At 32.3% G+C, this 14,005-nt stretch overlaps 1 protein-coding gene across 1 annotated transcript; it reads right to left on the reverse strand.

Annotated features, from left to right (window-relative positions):
* Positions 1-386: 386 nt before the first annotated feature.
* On the reverse strand, positions 387-13,805 carry LOC139512078 (V-type proton ATPase subunit S1-like). The gene is made up of 9 exons (XM_071299443.1): positions 13,600-13,805; positions 11,625-11,745; positions 9,826-9,903; positions 6,705-6,924; positions 5,566-5,651; positions 4,608-4,834; positions 3,373-3,417; positions 2,043-2,274; positions 387-1,502 (listed from the first exon to the last, which is right to left on the reverse strand). The coding sequence occupies exons 1-9, from the start codon at positions 13,680-13,682 to the stop codon at positions 1,293-1,295; spliced, it is 1,302 nt and encodes a 433-aa protein (XP_071155544.1). The 5' UTR covers positions 13,683-13,805; the 3' UTR covers positions 387-1,292.
* Between the last annotated feature and the right edge of the window lie 200 nt (positions 13,806-14,005).

Here is a 14,005-nt window from a genome sequence, read left to right on the forward strand (position 1 = left end):
GGATTTTCTTGCTGTGTTGAAGACCCAAATGGTGGCCTCAAGCTGTTTTCAGGTTGTCTCTTTGACACATTCACCATTTCCATTCTCAATTTTATAAAGCATATATATTGTAATCTCTATCAGGCCTTAACAAATTATGCATATTTGGATTATGAATTTGCCTGTCCAAGGTCAGAAGCCTGTAATTCAGTGGTTTTGGTTTGTTCCTGTCTATCATATTTGTTTTTTTTTGTTTATTGTCAAATTGGCTATCATACCTCATTTTTTTTTAAATTGACAGGAAAATGAGAGTTTATTCGTTCTTTCCAAGAAATGAACTGTCCTACAACACAGCAAAAAGTAATCAAAATGTCAAAAATTAATTAAAGAACAAAACAGAAGACAAATTTCTTCTTCTATTTTTATTACTTTGCTACAAAAAAATATTGAAAGTGACTTACTATAGAAATGCAAGATTCCCAATTAAACAGAGTATATTATTTAAAAAACAGAGTTTACATTTTTAACTTTATCAATGTACTTTGATAAGAAAAGAAACAAGTTTGGAACATTTGCAATATTATAACCTTAACTAAATTTCAAAAGCAACAGAAATTTTGAATTTTTTGTTGTTGTTTTTTTTACAATATCAGGAAGAATCCATCAAACAAGAAAACTTAAGACATTTAAAGTTTGAAAGAAATTAAAGAAAATGTTTTCCTTAAATCTGAGAGAACTAATGTTCACAATTCAAAACAAGAGATTAAGTTTCCATTAATCTTTGTAGAATTAAATCTACAGTTTCTTCAATAAACTATTCCAGTCATGTTATAGAATAGGACAAAACCAGAACTTTCAAAGAATTAAAAAGTATAAAGATGTATATCATGTAAATTCTTTTTTAATTAATCTTGATTTTAATTTAACTTCTTGTGAATTACTAGTGCCAAAGTATTTAGAACTTAATAGTTTATTTGGCAATACATAAGTCATAATAATATAGTTATGATAGTTTTTTTTCTGTACTTGATCACTTGTGATGCCCCATCAACATAGGAATTACCTGACAGCCAAATATTAAAGTTTACCAATTCACATTTTGCCTTACGTATGAGAACATGTTAAATTTAATAAAAATTATTACTTTCAAATGAACTCTTAATCCAAAACATGTGAAGTTCTAACCAGTTAAGCATTTAGTTTTATTTACTTCTTTGATTTCATTATGCAACTTATTCTAAATATGCTCTTACTTCAATTTTTGTTAAACTTTTAGATTAATGGAAACAAAGATCTCTCCTATTTTGTTATGATTATTCATTAACATTGACTGTAATTGTCTTTCCTTTAGGATCATCATATCTGTCCATGGTTTTCAATGAAGCTATCATCCCTAGTCCATACAGAACAATCAGTATCATGATGGAGACACTGATGAGAGCCATCCATATCCCTGGGGTGAAGAATACCACACAGTCCCAACCATCAGAGAACTGGTTATCCATTATCATGAACGGCTGGAACTGAAATACAAAATCAAAAATAAAATTAATTTAAATTTTGTAAAATCTTTAAAATTAAAGAAAATTTTAAATTAGTTGATGAAGGAACATGTTGTCTGTCACCTTGAGAAATAATTTGTAAGGGTTTTGCGAACGTCTCAGCTTCTTTATGAATCAAATAAATGTTTTAAGAAACTTAACTGCACACTGTTTGTAATGTGAACTGGACAAAATACTAAGTCCTTATATAAGTAACGTACATGGAAAAACAGGAAATATATTTTTACAAAATTTTCTTCTAAGAGACTAGCTTTTGATCATAAACAAGCTCCTTCCAAGTTTAGTAGGAATCCAGAATAGTTTAAGAAAGTTATTAAAATTTAAAAAAAAACATTAACCACCACAGAGTGGATGTAATGTTAACTGACAGAAAAAAAAATAAGTCCATTTGTAAGTAAAATTTAGGGGAAAAAAAGGGATTTTTTGTTTACCTTTACTTCTGGATATTATCTTATGATAAAAAACAAGCTTCTGTCTAAGTTTGGTAGAATTATAATATACCTGTAGACCATCAAACATCAAAGTGATATTAGCAGTTGCATTGACACGTAGAGTGGTAATCTTGTGCATTGAACAATGGTAAGAGAAGTGTTTTGGTGCCATTAGGTCTCCTGGTTTGATGACTAGGGTCTCGTTAGCAGTAACAGTCTTAGTGCCGTTTGTCCACTCTAGGAATACCATATTCTCTTTAATAGTCCAGTATTCTGAGATGTTGTCAATCAACATGGACCATCTGTAACAAAAATATATTTATATTAAATATAACACATGAGATTTACAGCATGACCTCAATGGCAATGCATACTATCTGATGGCTAATTTCTTTAAATCCTGAGTGATTATAAAAACAAATATTGTATTAAATTACATTTGTATACATGCAGTCACTAGAAATTGACTTAATTTCCATGCATGGTAGTCAAATTTTTGTCTGAAGTGGATTAGGTTCACAATACCATTCCAACTTATGTCATTAGCCTCGGTCACACCTTAACAGATAGCTCGAACGGATGCCTAACGGATAACTTTTTTTCTGTTCATATCCGTTAGACGTCTGTCCATGTCCGTTTAGCATACGTTTTATCCGTCGACGTCTTTTCTGTCCGGTGGAAAATTTTGAGCATGTTCAAAACTTTGAACGGACGTCTAATGGATGAAATGTCTGTTGAACGTCCAGTTAGGTGTCCGTTTTATACAGTATTCGTCCGTTGGATGTACGTTTGACATCCGTTTTGTCCGGAACATTTCCTTAGTTCTTTTGTTGCATATCCGGTGTGTGTCTGTTATGCATTCGTTACGCGTCCGTTTTATTTGGTCAGTACATCAACAGATTCCCAACAGAAAACAATTTTGTCAACTTTTATTTTCGTCCTTTAGGCATCCGTTCGTGCTATCCAGTAAGGTGTGACCGAGGGTATACAGAAGATTTTAAAATTTCTGGTTGTTTTACGGACAAGCATTATCCATATTTGAGCAAGGGCAAAGAACAGTCAGTCCAGAGACCAAAAAATGTATGTTTGTCTATGATGACATATATCTGCAGGCTATTTCCATCTACATGTATCATGTGAATAATTTGATTGTTCTAGTACAAAGCAGGGATAATCTAGGTATATTCTTTTGCTTTCACAACTTATGATTTGAATATCCATGTTTCATTGGCACTGAATCTTGAGCATCCATCAATCAATTTTACTAACGTATAAACTGACAAATTAATAATTATTTTTTATCATTTCAACATCACTAGCACAGATTTTACACAAAACTATCCTACATGGGAATTATAAAAATCCAAAGACAAAGCACAATATCTGTGTATTTTACTTACTCCAAATTAAATTTCATATCATCTCCTATGGCTTTCAACTTTAACCTGGAAAGAGATAAATTTATATACATTTCATTTGTTATTATATATTCATCCAGATATGGAGCAAAAAACAAAATAATATCTTCAGAAAACTTATCTATTTCATCTAGTTCAACCATATTTTTTCATAAAAGCAATGCAACAACATTCTTAAAGACAAATAACATTTTACAGAGCAAGCAAAACAAATATTTTACGTTTGACATGTCAAGTACAGACATTACAAGCAGACTGTTCTTAAAAACACTGATGTATTTACTACAAATTATAAGATTATAATTGGAAGTTTCAAAAACACTGCCAGGTCTTAGCTTAGTTGTCTTTCAAATTCTACTGGTTGTGTGTAACATTTTATTTCTCAATTAAATAGACAAAACAAGCATTAAGTCTATTACACAATCATGTTATCTGAATTTCCTACTCCACCCACTCATAATATTTTCTTCCTTGTTTTTGTAAAAATCATTACTACTAAATTTTGCAAGCTATGGCATGGAAGATCAAATTTACTTAACTGGGTCAATAGCTTTAATTGTTTTTACATAGGCAGTAATCGTAATGTTTTTTCCTGTAGCTCAGTCCATATCGTAAACTTGGATATGTATGATAGCTTGTTTCGCTGCTGTTACATTTTCACATATATGGTTAAATTTTCGAGGTACAAAGTGAGATGACTTTTTCCGTAAATTAGCATATCCTGATCATCTTTTCCTGATGCGGATCCTCCTTGTAAAAAAAGTAGTTCTTTAAACCCTTAAAATAAATCCCAACCTTCTACTTAATGGTATGAACATTGATGGTACAATTTCAGAGTAATTGAAATACTTATACACAACTTATTGTCCTGAAACTAGATAAATGTATGTTTTTGGCCCCTTTGGGCCCCCAATTCCTAAACCGATGGGACCATAACCCCAAAAATCCATCCCAACCTTCCTCTTGTGGTTATAAACATTGTGTTATAATTTTATTGATTTCTATTTACTTATACAAAAGTTATTATCCGGAAACCATCCGTCTTCGGACGACGCTGACGACAATGTGATACCAATATACATGTACGACAGCAAAATTTTTTGCGTTCGTATAAAAAGAACATTGCCTACAAGGTTTGTTTCTTAACCCCCCCTAGCTATCATATCTCCCAGTCAGAAAGGCATCAAAATATAAATAAATGAATATCTAAAACCTACACAGCTGTATCATTATCACAAGTTGTGCCATCATCTTCGAGTGTGATGTTATTGTTATTGTAGTTCGACTCATTACTCTGTGCCATTATTTCCAGACCTCTCAGATAGAAAAAGAAAGGTGAGCTCCTACCAGGACAGGTAATATTCATAAATGTGGCATTGGGGTTAGAAACATCATCTATGGCTTGAAGTCTTCTGCTGACACCAGAACCCTGAACATTAGAAGTCTGAAAAGAGATCATAAAATCTGTAATGTCATGGTAATGATGATAGATATAAAGATTAACATAAAAGAATTAAAAAGCCCACAGGGAGCTTCTATCAGGTTTATGTTTCATGGCTTCATTGGTGCTACCTCCACCATGTCTAGCATGAAAATGCCTACATTGAACATGGAAAACATCTAGTTTAGAATTTTGAATGAGCAAATCAAATTATTAATTGTGTATTCTAATATTGACAAAATTTGTATAATCTCCAGAGTAAGTTTTAAACTTAACTACATGTCAAATATTTATATTCATTAAATGTGTCATATATAAATACTATCATTCTTAAAACAAACCAACAAATTCAGGAGATACTCAGATAGTCCGATGGACCCTGTGAACAATGTTGAAATGTTATAAAATTTGAAGCCCATATAAAATTCATACTTTTTCACAATATACGATTAACTTTAGTTTTCTATTCAAATGTAAACAACTTTAGTGTCCTATTCAAATGTGTAAAATATAGTGATATTCAGCATACACTGTCAAGTTCGACTCTTTTACAAGAACATGTATGTAATTGATGAACCAGTGGCGAATCCAGAAATTTTTAAAAATGGCGGCCCCCTCCAGTCATGCTTCAGTGATTCCCTATATAATCAACCAAATCTTTCTTACAAAAGGGGGCTCTCCCCTAAATCTGCCAGCTGTGAACCACAATGCTACACATAAAGCTCAATGCATACCTTTGTTGCTGTTTTTCCTGTATAAACAGCTGTGTATTTGATGCCTAGTTTTGTCAGTTGTTTAGTTATTTCAGCCATTTTCTCATCTGTAAGAAGAAACAAACTCATATAGTTAACATGATTAATTCAAGTTCAAGCATCAAAATAAAAGATAATCAAGCACTATGAATCAACATTTCCTTTTTTTTCCTCATGAATTCAAAGCTTGATTGCAGGTAAAGCCTGTTGCAGCTCAACAAATGGGGACATACATTTGTAGGGGGCACTTTATTAAGATAATGGCAAATTTTCATTTTACTTAAAATTATCACAAGAATTCTTTATTGGAAAATGCAACCAACCATATTTAATCAATTTGAGTGCCTCTAATGGGGGACTAGATAAAAATTTGGAACAGCTCCATATCAATTATTACCCTATTTAAAATTTAGAATAGTGAAATAAAAAATACCAAGTATACCATGTGTCTATAAAACAAAAATGTGTCTACAATACACAGATGTCCCACTCACACTAACATTTTCTATGTTCAGTGGAACGTGAAATTAGGGTCAAAATTCAAATTTGGCATTAAAATTAGATAGATCATATTATAGGGAACATGTGTACTAAGTGTCAAGTTGATTGGACATCGACTTCATTAAAAACTACCATGACCTTATATCGTATAGCGGGTTAATTTCACAGATTTAAAATTTCTTGATTTTCATTGAATAAGGTATACGAAATATTTTGGGGGTTGTTATTTTGGTGTATTCAAAAATGTTATCAATACATGTGCACTTTTAAGATGCAGGAATTTATTTTGGAGATTTTGATATATCCACGAAAATAAGGTAAAATTTACACTCTGTGAAAATAACCCGCTATACGACACTTTAATCTGACGCTGGTAATATAGACAAGCAAACAAAGGAATGGATACACAGACTGAAAACACAATGCCACTATTAAAGTTGGGCTTCAAAATTCACATGCAATTTGATTACCAATCTGATCAGAAAGAAACTCAATTCTAAAACAGTGTGAGTGTTTAATGTACAGATGTTGTAAGTTGTCTAACCAGAAGATTTAAGACTTGGATCCTACTTTTTTTCTATAAAAGTTATCCAAGTAATCTATTTTTGAGCTAATCTTACCATTGTCTGAAAAGACTTTCCCTTCATTACTAGATCCCTGAACTGGTTTCAAGTTTACAATGATGATGTTGGCTTGCCCTCCAAGATCAAGTTTGTGGAGGTCAGCAGATTCCATAACTTTATGAACCTTGCCCTCAAAGTCTTTCATTATGTTTTCTAGACCAGACCATGGAGACATTACTGATGAAATCTGTGCAGAAAACTGGTCTTCCATGAAGGACTAAAACAAACAAAAATAAAAATCAAAGAGCTGAAAGCTCTGAAGAAAAATGACGCCACTGTCTCTCATATTGGGATAGTTTTTATGCAAGTCTTGATTTTCACATACCGTAATTAGTTTAACAATGCAACATGTATCGTAAGCATATAATTGATATTCGTATATGTGTGTGTGTGTGTGAAGTGAAGGTGACAACTGGCTGGTTTTTTAAGACAAATGAATAGGTCAAGACTACCTGAATTGTACAAATAAATACCGTAGAAAGGCTTGTATATTTCTCACTGGTACATAGTCTGAATCCGGGTCCGTTCGCTTCCATTCACATTTGCGCCCACTCATGTTCACCCCCTTTCACTTTCACACCACACCCTACATGTTCGCACCCAATCTTAATTGGTTTTGTGTTTAATAACTCTGTAAGCAAGTGTTTTCTTATAAGTATAATTGTTGTCATTGTCTCAAAATAAAGTGAGACAGCATTTTTTTTTTGTGTTGAATAAATCTTTATCATGTTTTGGATAGCGTATTGTTAAAAATAATAATAATCCTTTCTAAATAAAGTGGTACTTTGTCAACGTTTTATTTTGTGTTGAATAACTCTTAATCATGTTTGGTAAGTGTATTGCTATAACTTTGTTTCATTGACTTGTTTCAAAATTAAGTGAGATTCTGACTATGTTTTTTTCTGTGTGTTGAATAAATTTTATCATGTTTTGGTTATATTAGTGGATTGCTATATTTTGGTTTCTATGTTTTATTGTTTCGTTGTTTCAGATCAAAGGGACCAAGCTGTTAAAAACAATTATCTTTTGTGTTTTTCCTTTAAAATTGACATCTGATATAGTCAATAACAACAGCTTTGGTAAGGGCTTCGTTGTTTACCTTTATTCACAACAACATATTCACTTTCGTTTCGTTGTTTACCTAAATACACAACAACATATTCACTATGTACTTGGTAACAGTAATTAATTAATTGAATAGAAAATATTATAACAAATATTATTGGATGCCGAATTGACGTCAAATAGGTGCCGATTTGACTATATGCCAATTTAACCAGGTGCCGACTTGACTTGTACGTTTCAATTCCTCTGCGATCGTTTGCGGTATTTTCTTGAGAAAACCTTTTTTCCATCATCAAAGAGAAGAAGAAACTGCTTTAAAATGATTCTGGAACGCTTCATGATTGTTAAAATAAGTTTAATTCACTCAAAAAACTATTTTAAAACTTGCGATGTTTAAACAGGAAGTTTCAAAAGCACGTGTAAAAGAAGAAATTAACCGGTGAGAGTGCAAATCCGTACATGACAGATATCACTATAGTGCAACTTTGAAAGTAAAACAGTTCAATCCTTTTGTAAAACAGTCTTTAATATACCTATCACATTAATGTTTGAAGGGTCTTAAGCTTATTCAAACCATATAAGTCGGTATGAAACACCAAAACGGAATGAAAAATAACCGATCACATTTTGTAGTTTACAAATTCTAAACTGGTTCCCGTCAAACTACAACACTTTGTTCGAGTGTAGTGGAATACAAGCAGAAACCAGTTAGTTTGTAAAATAGTAAATATGAAACCGAGTGTAAACTGGTTCCTGGCTGATTACTACACAATGATCATGCATAATGATAACACAAGCAGATTCCAGTTTGTATGAAAAATAGTAAATACGAAACCAAGCGCGGTAGGCAGAGAAATGTAATGAAGTTCAGGTCGGCAGTTATGGAACAATGACTGCGTCATTTTCCAAAAATTGGAAATCATTATCAAATGTATAAAAGTTTAAACAAATTTCCTTTATTTTTTTTTCCACTCAAACATTGGTTGTGCAAACTTATAACAGGGTAATCCCAATAAAGTTTGCTACATTGGCATTGGTAGTATTTCAATTAGTCGATGTACAAATATAATTGTAAGTAAATTGCTTGAAACTAAGTATGTTTCTGTTGATAAGCACGTCAAATATTGTAAGTCTTCTCTCTGTCTGCATCATGATGTTTAGTATTTTATAAAATTTCATGTCACAGCATTGTTATGTCAAATATGTGGACCTGTCTTTGACATAACTTTGACGCTGATTATATCACTGACCTCATAGTGTTTGAACCAATGTTGATAAGTTTCACTTGATCTTATCAAGTCCTTGCCTAGTTTAGCGGTATAAAAAATTAACAATGGGTTCCATCATTAAATACACACTTAAAATAACCCAATCAACCAATTATCAGATTTTCATCATATTGATATTATACAAATATAGCCTTTGTATGAGGTCGATACAAGGATATATTGACCTGAAAGAAGTATATTGACTGAGGACGAAGTCCGAGGTCGATATACTTCTTTGGGTCGATATATCCTGTATTGACCTCATACAAAGGCTATATTTGTTATATTATTAATTTCTGACCATATTTGTATCAAAATCGTCATTTAGGTTTGTTGGAATTTTATAGATATTACATTGTCTCCTTGACAATAACAACAAATTATTTGTTATTACGTTTACTCTTTTTTTGGACATCTTATGTATTTAAAGATTGTTTTCGTCAAATAATCGATCACAGATATCATGTGTTTCAAAACGTTAAACAATATCCTAAAATTCATTACATGACGTCACAAAGTATATTGGTTTTTAGATATTCTAAAAATAACTGTGCAATATGCTTTTTTCAGGTCAATATGCGTTTTGCTATCCGCCGTTTTCTCTCTACCTTAGAAAATATAGTTTAACATGTGACTATCCCTAAACGAATTAATAATATAGTAAAATATCAATTTGCAGAAAACCTGATTGTTACAAGGAACAAGACAAACATGGATTCAGATTGGTGTAAATATACCCAATGACTGCTTTAAATCATACTAATCCTCTTTGTATTATCCCCTACCTTGATGTTTTTAAAAGACCCTCCATCACTGTATGGATTGTAGACATCTGCATGGTGGTTCAAATCCTGAAGACTCAACTGAAATGGATGATAACTAGTAAGATAAACTCATAAGATAAATAAAAATAAATTAAAGAACTATTTATAGTGGAAGTTTTTATAAATTTATAGCTACAGAAATTCAGGCTGAAAATGTATACCATGACAGAAATTAAATTTAGTTCAGAAAATGTGGCTTAAAATAATCTTCTACAGTCCATTTGACATATTTGATTGCATTTATTTAAAATAGAACTTTCGCAAATTTACAGATCTAACTGTTAGTAACATTGTTGGGTTGATGTTTAGACGAGTTGTATATACATTATGTACACAGCAATGTATCACCATCATTGATGGCGATCCGATGGATACATCGGTTGTAGAGTTGTCAGTGACTCAGACGTACTTATAAATATAATTATTTTCTGTGACTGTATATTACATTAATTTGTAGGATCCTTTACTATAGATAATTTAGCTGATCTGTAACAATAACATCTTCATGCCTTATATATCATGTACTGTAGTACGCCACTAGATTAAAACTGAGGAGGAAAGGTAACACACGGCCAGCGAAAGCTCTTTTTTTGAGAGCCCAGGTGGTCGTGTGGTCTAGCGGGACGGCTGCAGTGCAGGCGATTTGGTGTCACGATATCACAGTAGCATGGGTTCAAATCCTGATGAGGGAAGAACCAAAAATTTGCGAAAGCAAATTTACAGATCTAACATTGTTGGGTTGAGTTTAGACGAGTTGTATATATATATATATATATATATAGAGAGAGAGTCTATAAGAATCTACCAACCAGTAAACTTAATAGGTATTGGATCATCTTTGTGCGATTATATTCAACACTTTTTAGTGTTTTGTTTTCCATCTATTTATCGGTATTGTTACACAATCTTTTAGACTCATATCTATAATACTAAAATTACGAGGTCCAATTTGTCAGCCGTCATCACGTAAAAACGACGAATCACAGAATTTAACTTTATATATAACTAATATAGTACTAAGGTGTAGATTAAAAATTACACCACTCCAGGCCCTTTTGTTTTCCACGTAATTAATATTGCCAATAATTAAGAAGTTCCGGGTCGAGTCTGATACCGATACCAATAGTATATTCACCTGTTACCTATTACCTTATCTGTACGTTCCGCATCTGACAGGCGCACCAACAAACGGTGTATTCAGGATTAATATGCTATATACACGGGTCATAATCACAGGGTTGACACTACTAAATTGTCGAATTGTTACCTATTGTAGTATTTTAATCAGTAAGACTTTCTAAGATAACAATACGAATACTAAAAATCTGGACTAAAAATAAGGCGTATAGGTACAGTTTTCAATTTGTTAGCGGGCATGACGTAAAACAGCGAATCGAAGAATTCAACTTTATTTATAACTAATATAGGACAATGCTGTTGATTAAAAAATACTCCATTCCAGGACCTTTTGTTTTCCAAATAATTAATATTACTAATAATTGATAAATTCCAGTTCGACGGGTTCAAACAGAAAGATTTGAAAGCAGAGAAAACTGTGTATCTTATAATCGGCATGACTTTATCAGATGACAATACTAATACTAAAATAATGCTTGCGCATAGTTATATACTTTAATTCAGTCACGGACCCGCGATATCACGGGTGTGTTCTAGTATATATACCGGGGTATATATATATTATATATATATATATTCTGGACAGTATTTAACAGATGAAGAAGAATCTGCATGTAACTTACTCTGTCTTGGAGAAAAACAACTAAGTTGCTATCTTTAGTTAAAGGTTTCACATAAGACTGTTGAAAGTCATCTGAGTTGATAGTCTGTCCTGTGTAGCTCTGTGGCAGGTCACTTAATCCCCTGCAAAACAATTAAAATAAACTTCAAAGAAGTAAAACAACATACATTTTTTTGTAAATACCAAACTCCAAGGGAAATTCAAATCAGAATGTCCCTTATAAACTGGCAAAATCAAAAGATGAAACACATCTAACAAATGGAAAAACAGTCATATTCTTGACCTGGCATTTCCTAATATGTACATGCATGAAGTTAAAATGTATAAAGCTACATGTATGTTGAAAAAAGTGGATTAAACCTTGTATTATATACATTTGTAGCTTCATGTAGCTAAACCTCTCTGACACTTAATTATATGACAGTCACTATAAAAATAAGAATTCCATTATAGAGTCTCTTCATGAGGTTTTTGATTTTGTGAATACTTGGCAGTTTTTTATGTGATTATTTGATAATCCAGGACTGTATTTATGATAATTTGATTAGCTTGTTTAAAAACTAATTTCTGATTATGTGATCATATTGCATATTTATGATTGTGTGATTACTTGGACACCGCCATGACTAGTCCAAGATAACTCGGTATTTCAAGGACTGTTTTACCAGACAAGCTAGGGCTATGGGACCTCAGAGTTGATAACAATCTTTCAAAGTGAAATTTAAAATGCCATAATCGAAGGGTCATATAACATAGACTCTCTATAACAACTGTACAAATATGAGGAAATAAAGCTTGGCAGGAAAATGAAGAAGAAACTTGCATAAAGGAAGCAGGGTTCTCAATAAGGAGTTTTAAAGGTGATTCCAGGGACTCATAATCGTCACCCATGGAGAGTCGATCAGCACAAAAAAGATATTTTATCGCAATATAATTTATCATTTTATTCTTTATGACATACATGTAGCAATGAAATTACATTAAACTCAGATTACTTTTAAACTGTTGCTATAAAATGATGTGTGTGTTTAGTTTATACAAAATATTTCAACTTTTTGATATGGGACAACAGTATTCTCGTTAAGGATTTTTTAGTCATTTGGCTATATGGTGGGACCAACACTGGCAACAGTAAGAAGAAGATATTTCATTGCAATATAATTTATTATATTAATCTCCATGACCAAATACAAAAATGTAGAGCAATGTAATCGCATTACTTTTAAACTTTTGCTATATGATGATTTGTGTTCATTATTCAAATATTTTCGTTTTTTACCCATCTTTGGACTCACCAGTTTTGAAAATGGTGAGTCCACAGATGTTCATGAGTCCGGGAGAAGCTCTGGCATCCAACAGCCCTAGCTTGTCTGACAAAACAGAAGTTGGACGTCAGAGACTGAGTAAAGACGGGCCTCATTATAATGACAACAAAGTGTGAGCAAAACAAACAGATTTAATAGGTAAAGTGTCAAAAATTGGGGTACAGCAGTCAGCATAGTATTAAATATATATTATAATCTAAATCTCTATAAAAACAAATAACTGGTTCAACAATTAAACAAAGCACAATGGCTATAGATAAGTACAAACTGCTAAGGATTAAAGTCTTTACATCGTTACATTTTACTTTATAGAAAAAATTGTTTACCCATTAATAATTTATGTTAACCATGTCATTTCATAGGCGGATCCAAGCATCTACATGTAGATCCAAGGGGCCCTCCTTTTGTCATGTTTGTGGGAAAATTTTGTTCATTATATGGAAATCACTAAAGCATGACTGGAGCACCCCCCCCCCTTTTTTAGGTCAGTCAGTAGGCCCCCTTACCCCTTACAAAATGTTTTGGATCCACCACTGCATTTGGGAATTATGTGATTGTGATTCATTTGTAAAAAACAATTTCCTTTTTTATGTGTCCCTCCTGTTTCACCATGTTGAAATTATGGTTTACACAGATACGCCAACATCTTACCTTGATGGAGACCATATTAATACGGGTGATTTCAATGCTAAGGATGTTGCAACTACAGCAAAGAAACAGAATTTGTAAAGCATCTTAAAATCTTCTCCTAAAAAATCAATGTCAGGTGACTGATGGATGATGATCGGAACTTCTGTAATTTCTTAAAAATATTATCGGATACGGATCCGACTTATTCTTACGGAATTTTTAAACTTATAAAATCAAGGATCTTGGTAGCTACGATGAAAAGTTGGTAGTGCTTCATCGATATCAACGTTATTTTCCCAACTATATATTCTTTGATCTTATTACAATCGTATAGCTATCCAGGAGTTAAAATAGTTAAACATAATTTCTTTTTTGTGTATCCATTTCAAGAACCTGCATTTATTGCGCGAATAAAATATTGCCAAAG

Source organism: Mytilus edulis, chromosome 1 (genome assembly GCF_963676685.1).
Source record: "Mytilus edulis chromosome 1, xbMytEdul2.2, whole genome shotgun sequence".
NCBI classification, from domain to species: domain Eukaryota; kingdom Metazoa; phylum Mollusca; class Bivalvia; order Mytilida; family Mytilidae; genus Mytilus; species Mytilus edulis.

Bases quoted from the DNA above. Each gene is read 5' to 3' on its own strand.
- LOC139512078 (XM_071299443.1), bottom strand. From the start codon at position 13,682: ATGCTTTACAAATTCTGTTTCTTTGCTGTAGTTGCAACATCCTTAGCA. The intron at 9,904-11,624 runs GTAAGTTACATG...CATCCATTTCAG, and splicing joins TTGTTTTTCTCCAAGACAGA to TTGAGTCTTCAGGATTTGAA. The intron at 4,835-5,565 runs GTATGCATTGAG...ATCTCTTTTCAG, and splicing joins CAGGAAAAACAGCAACAAAG to ACTTCTAATGTTCAGGGTTC.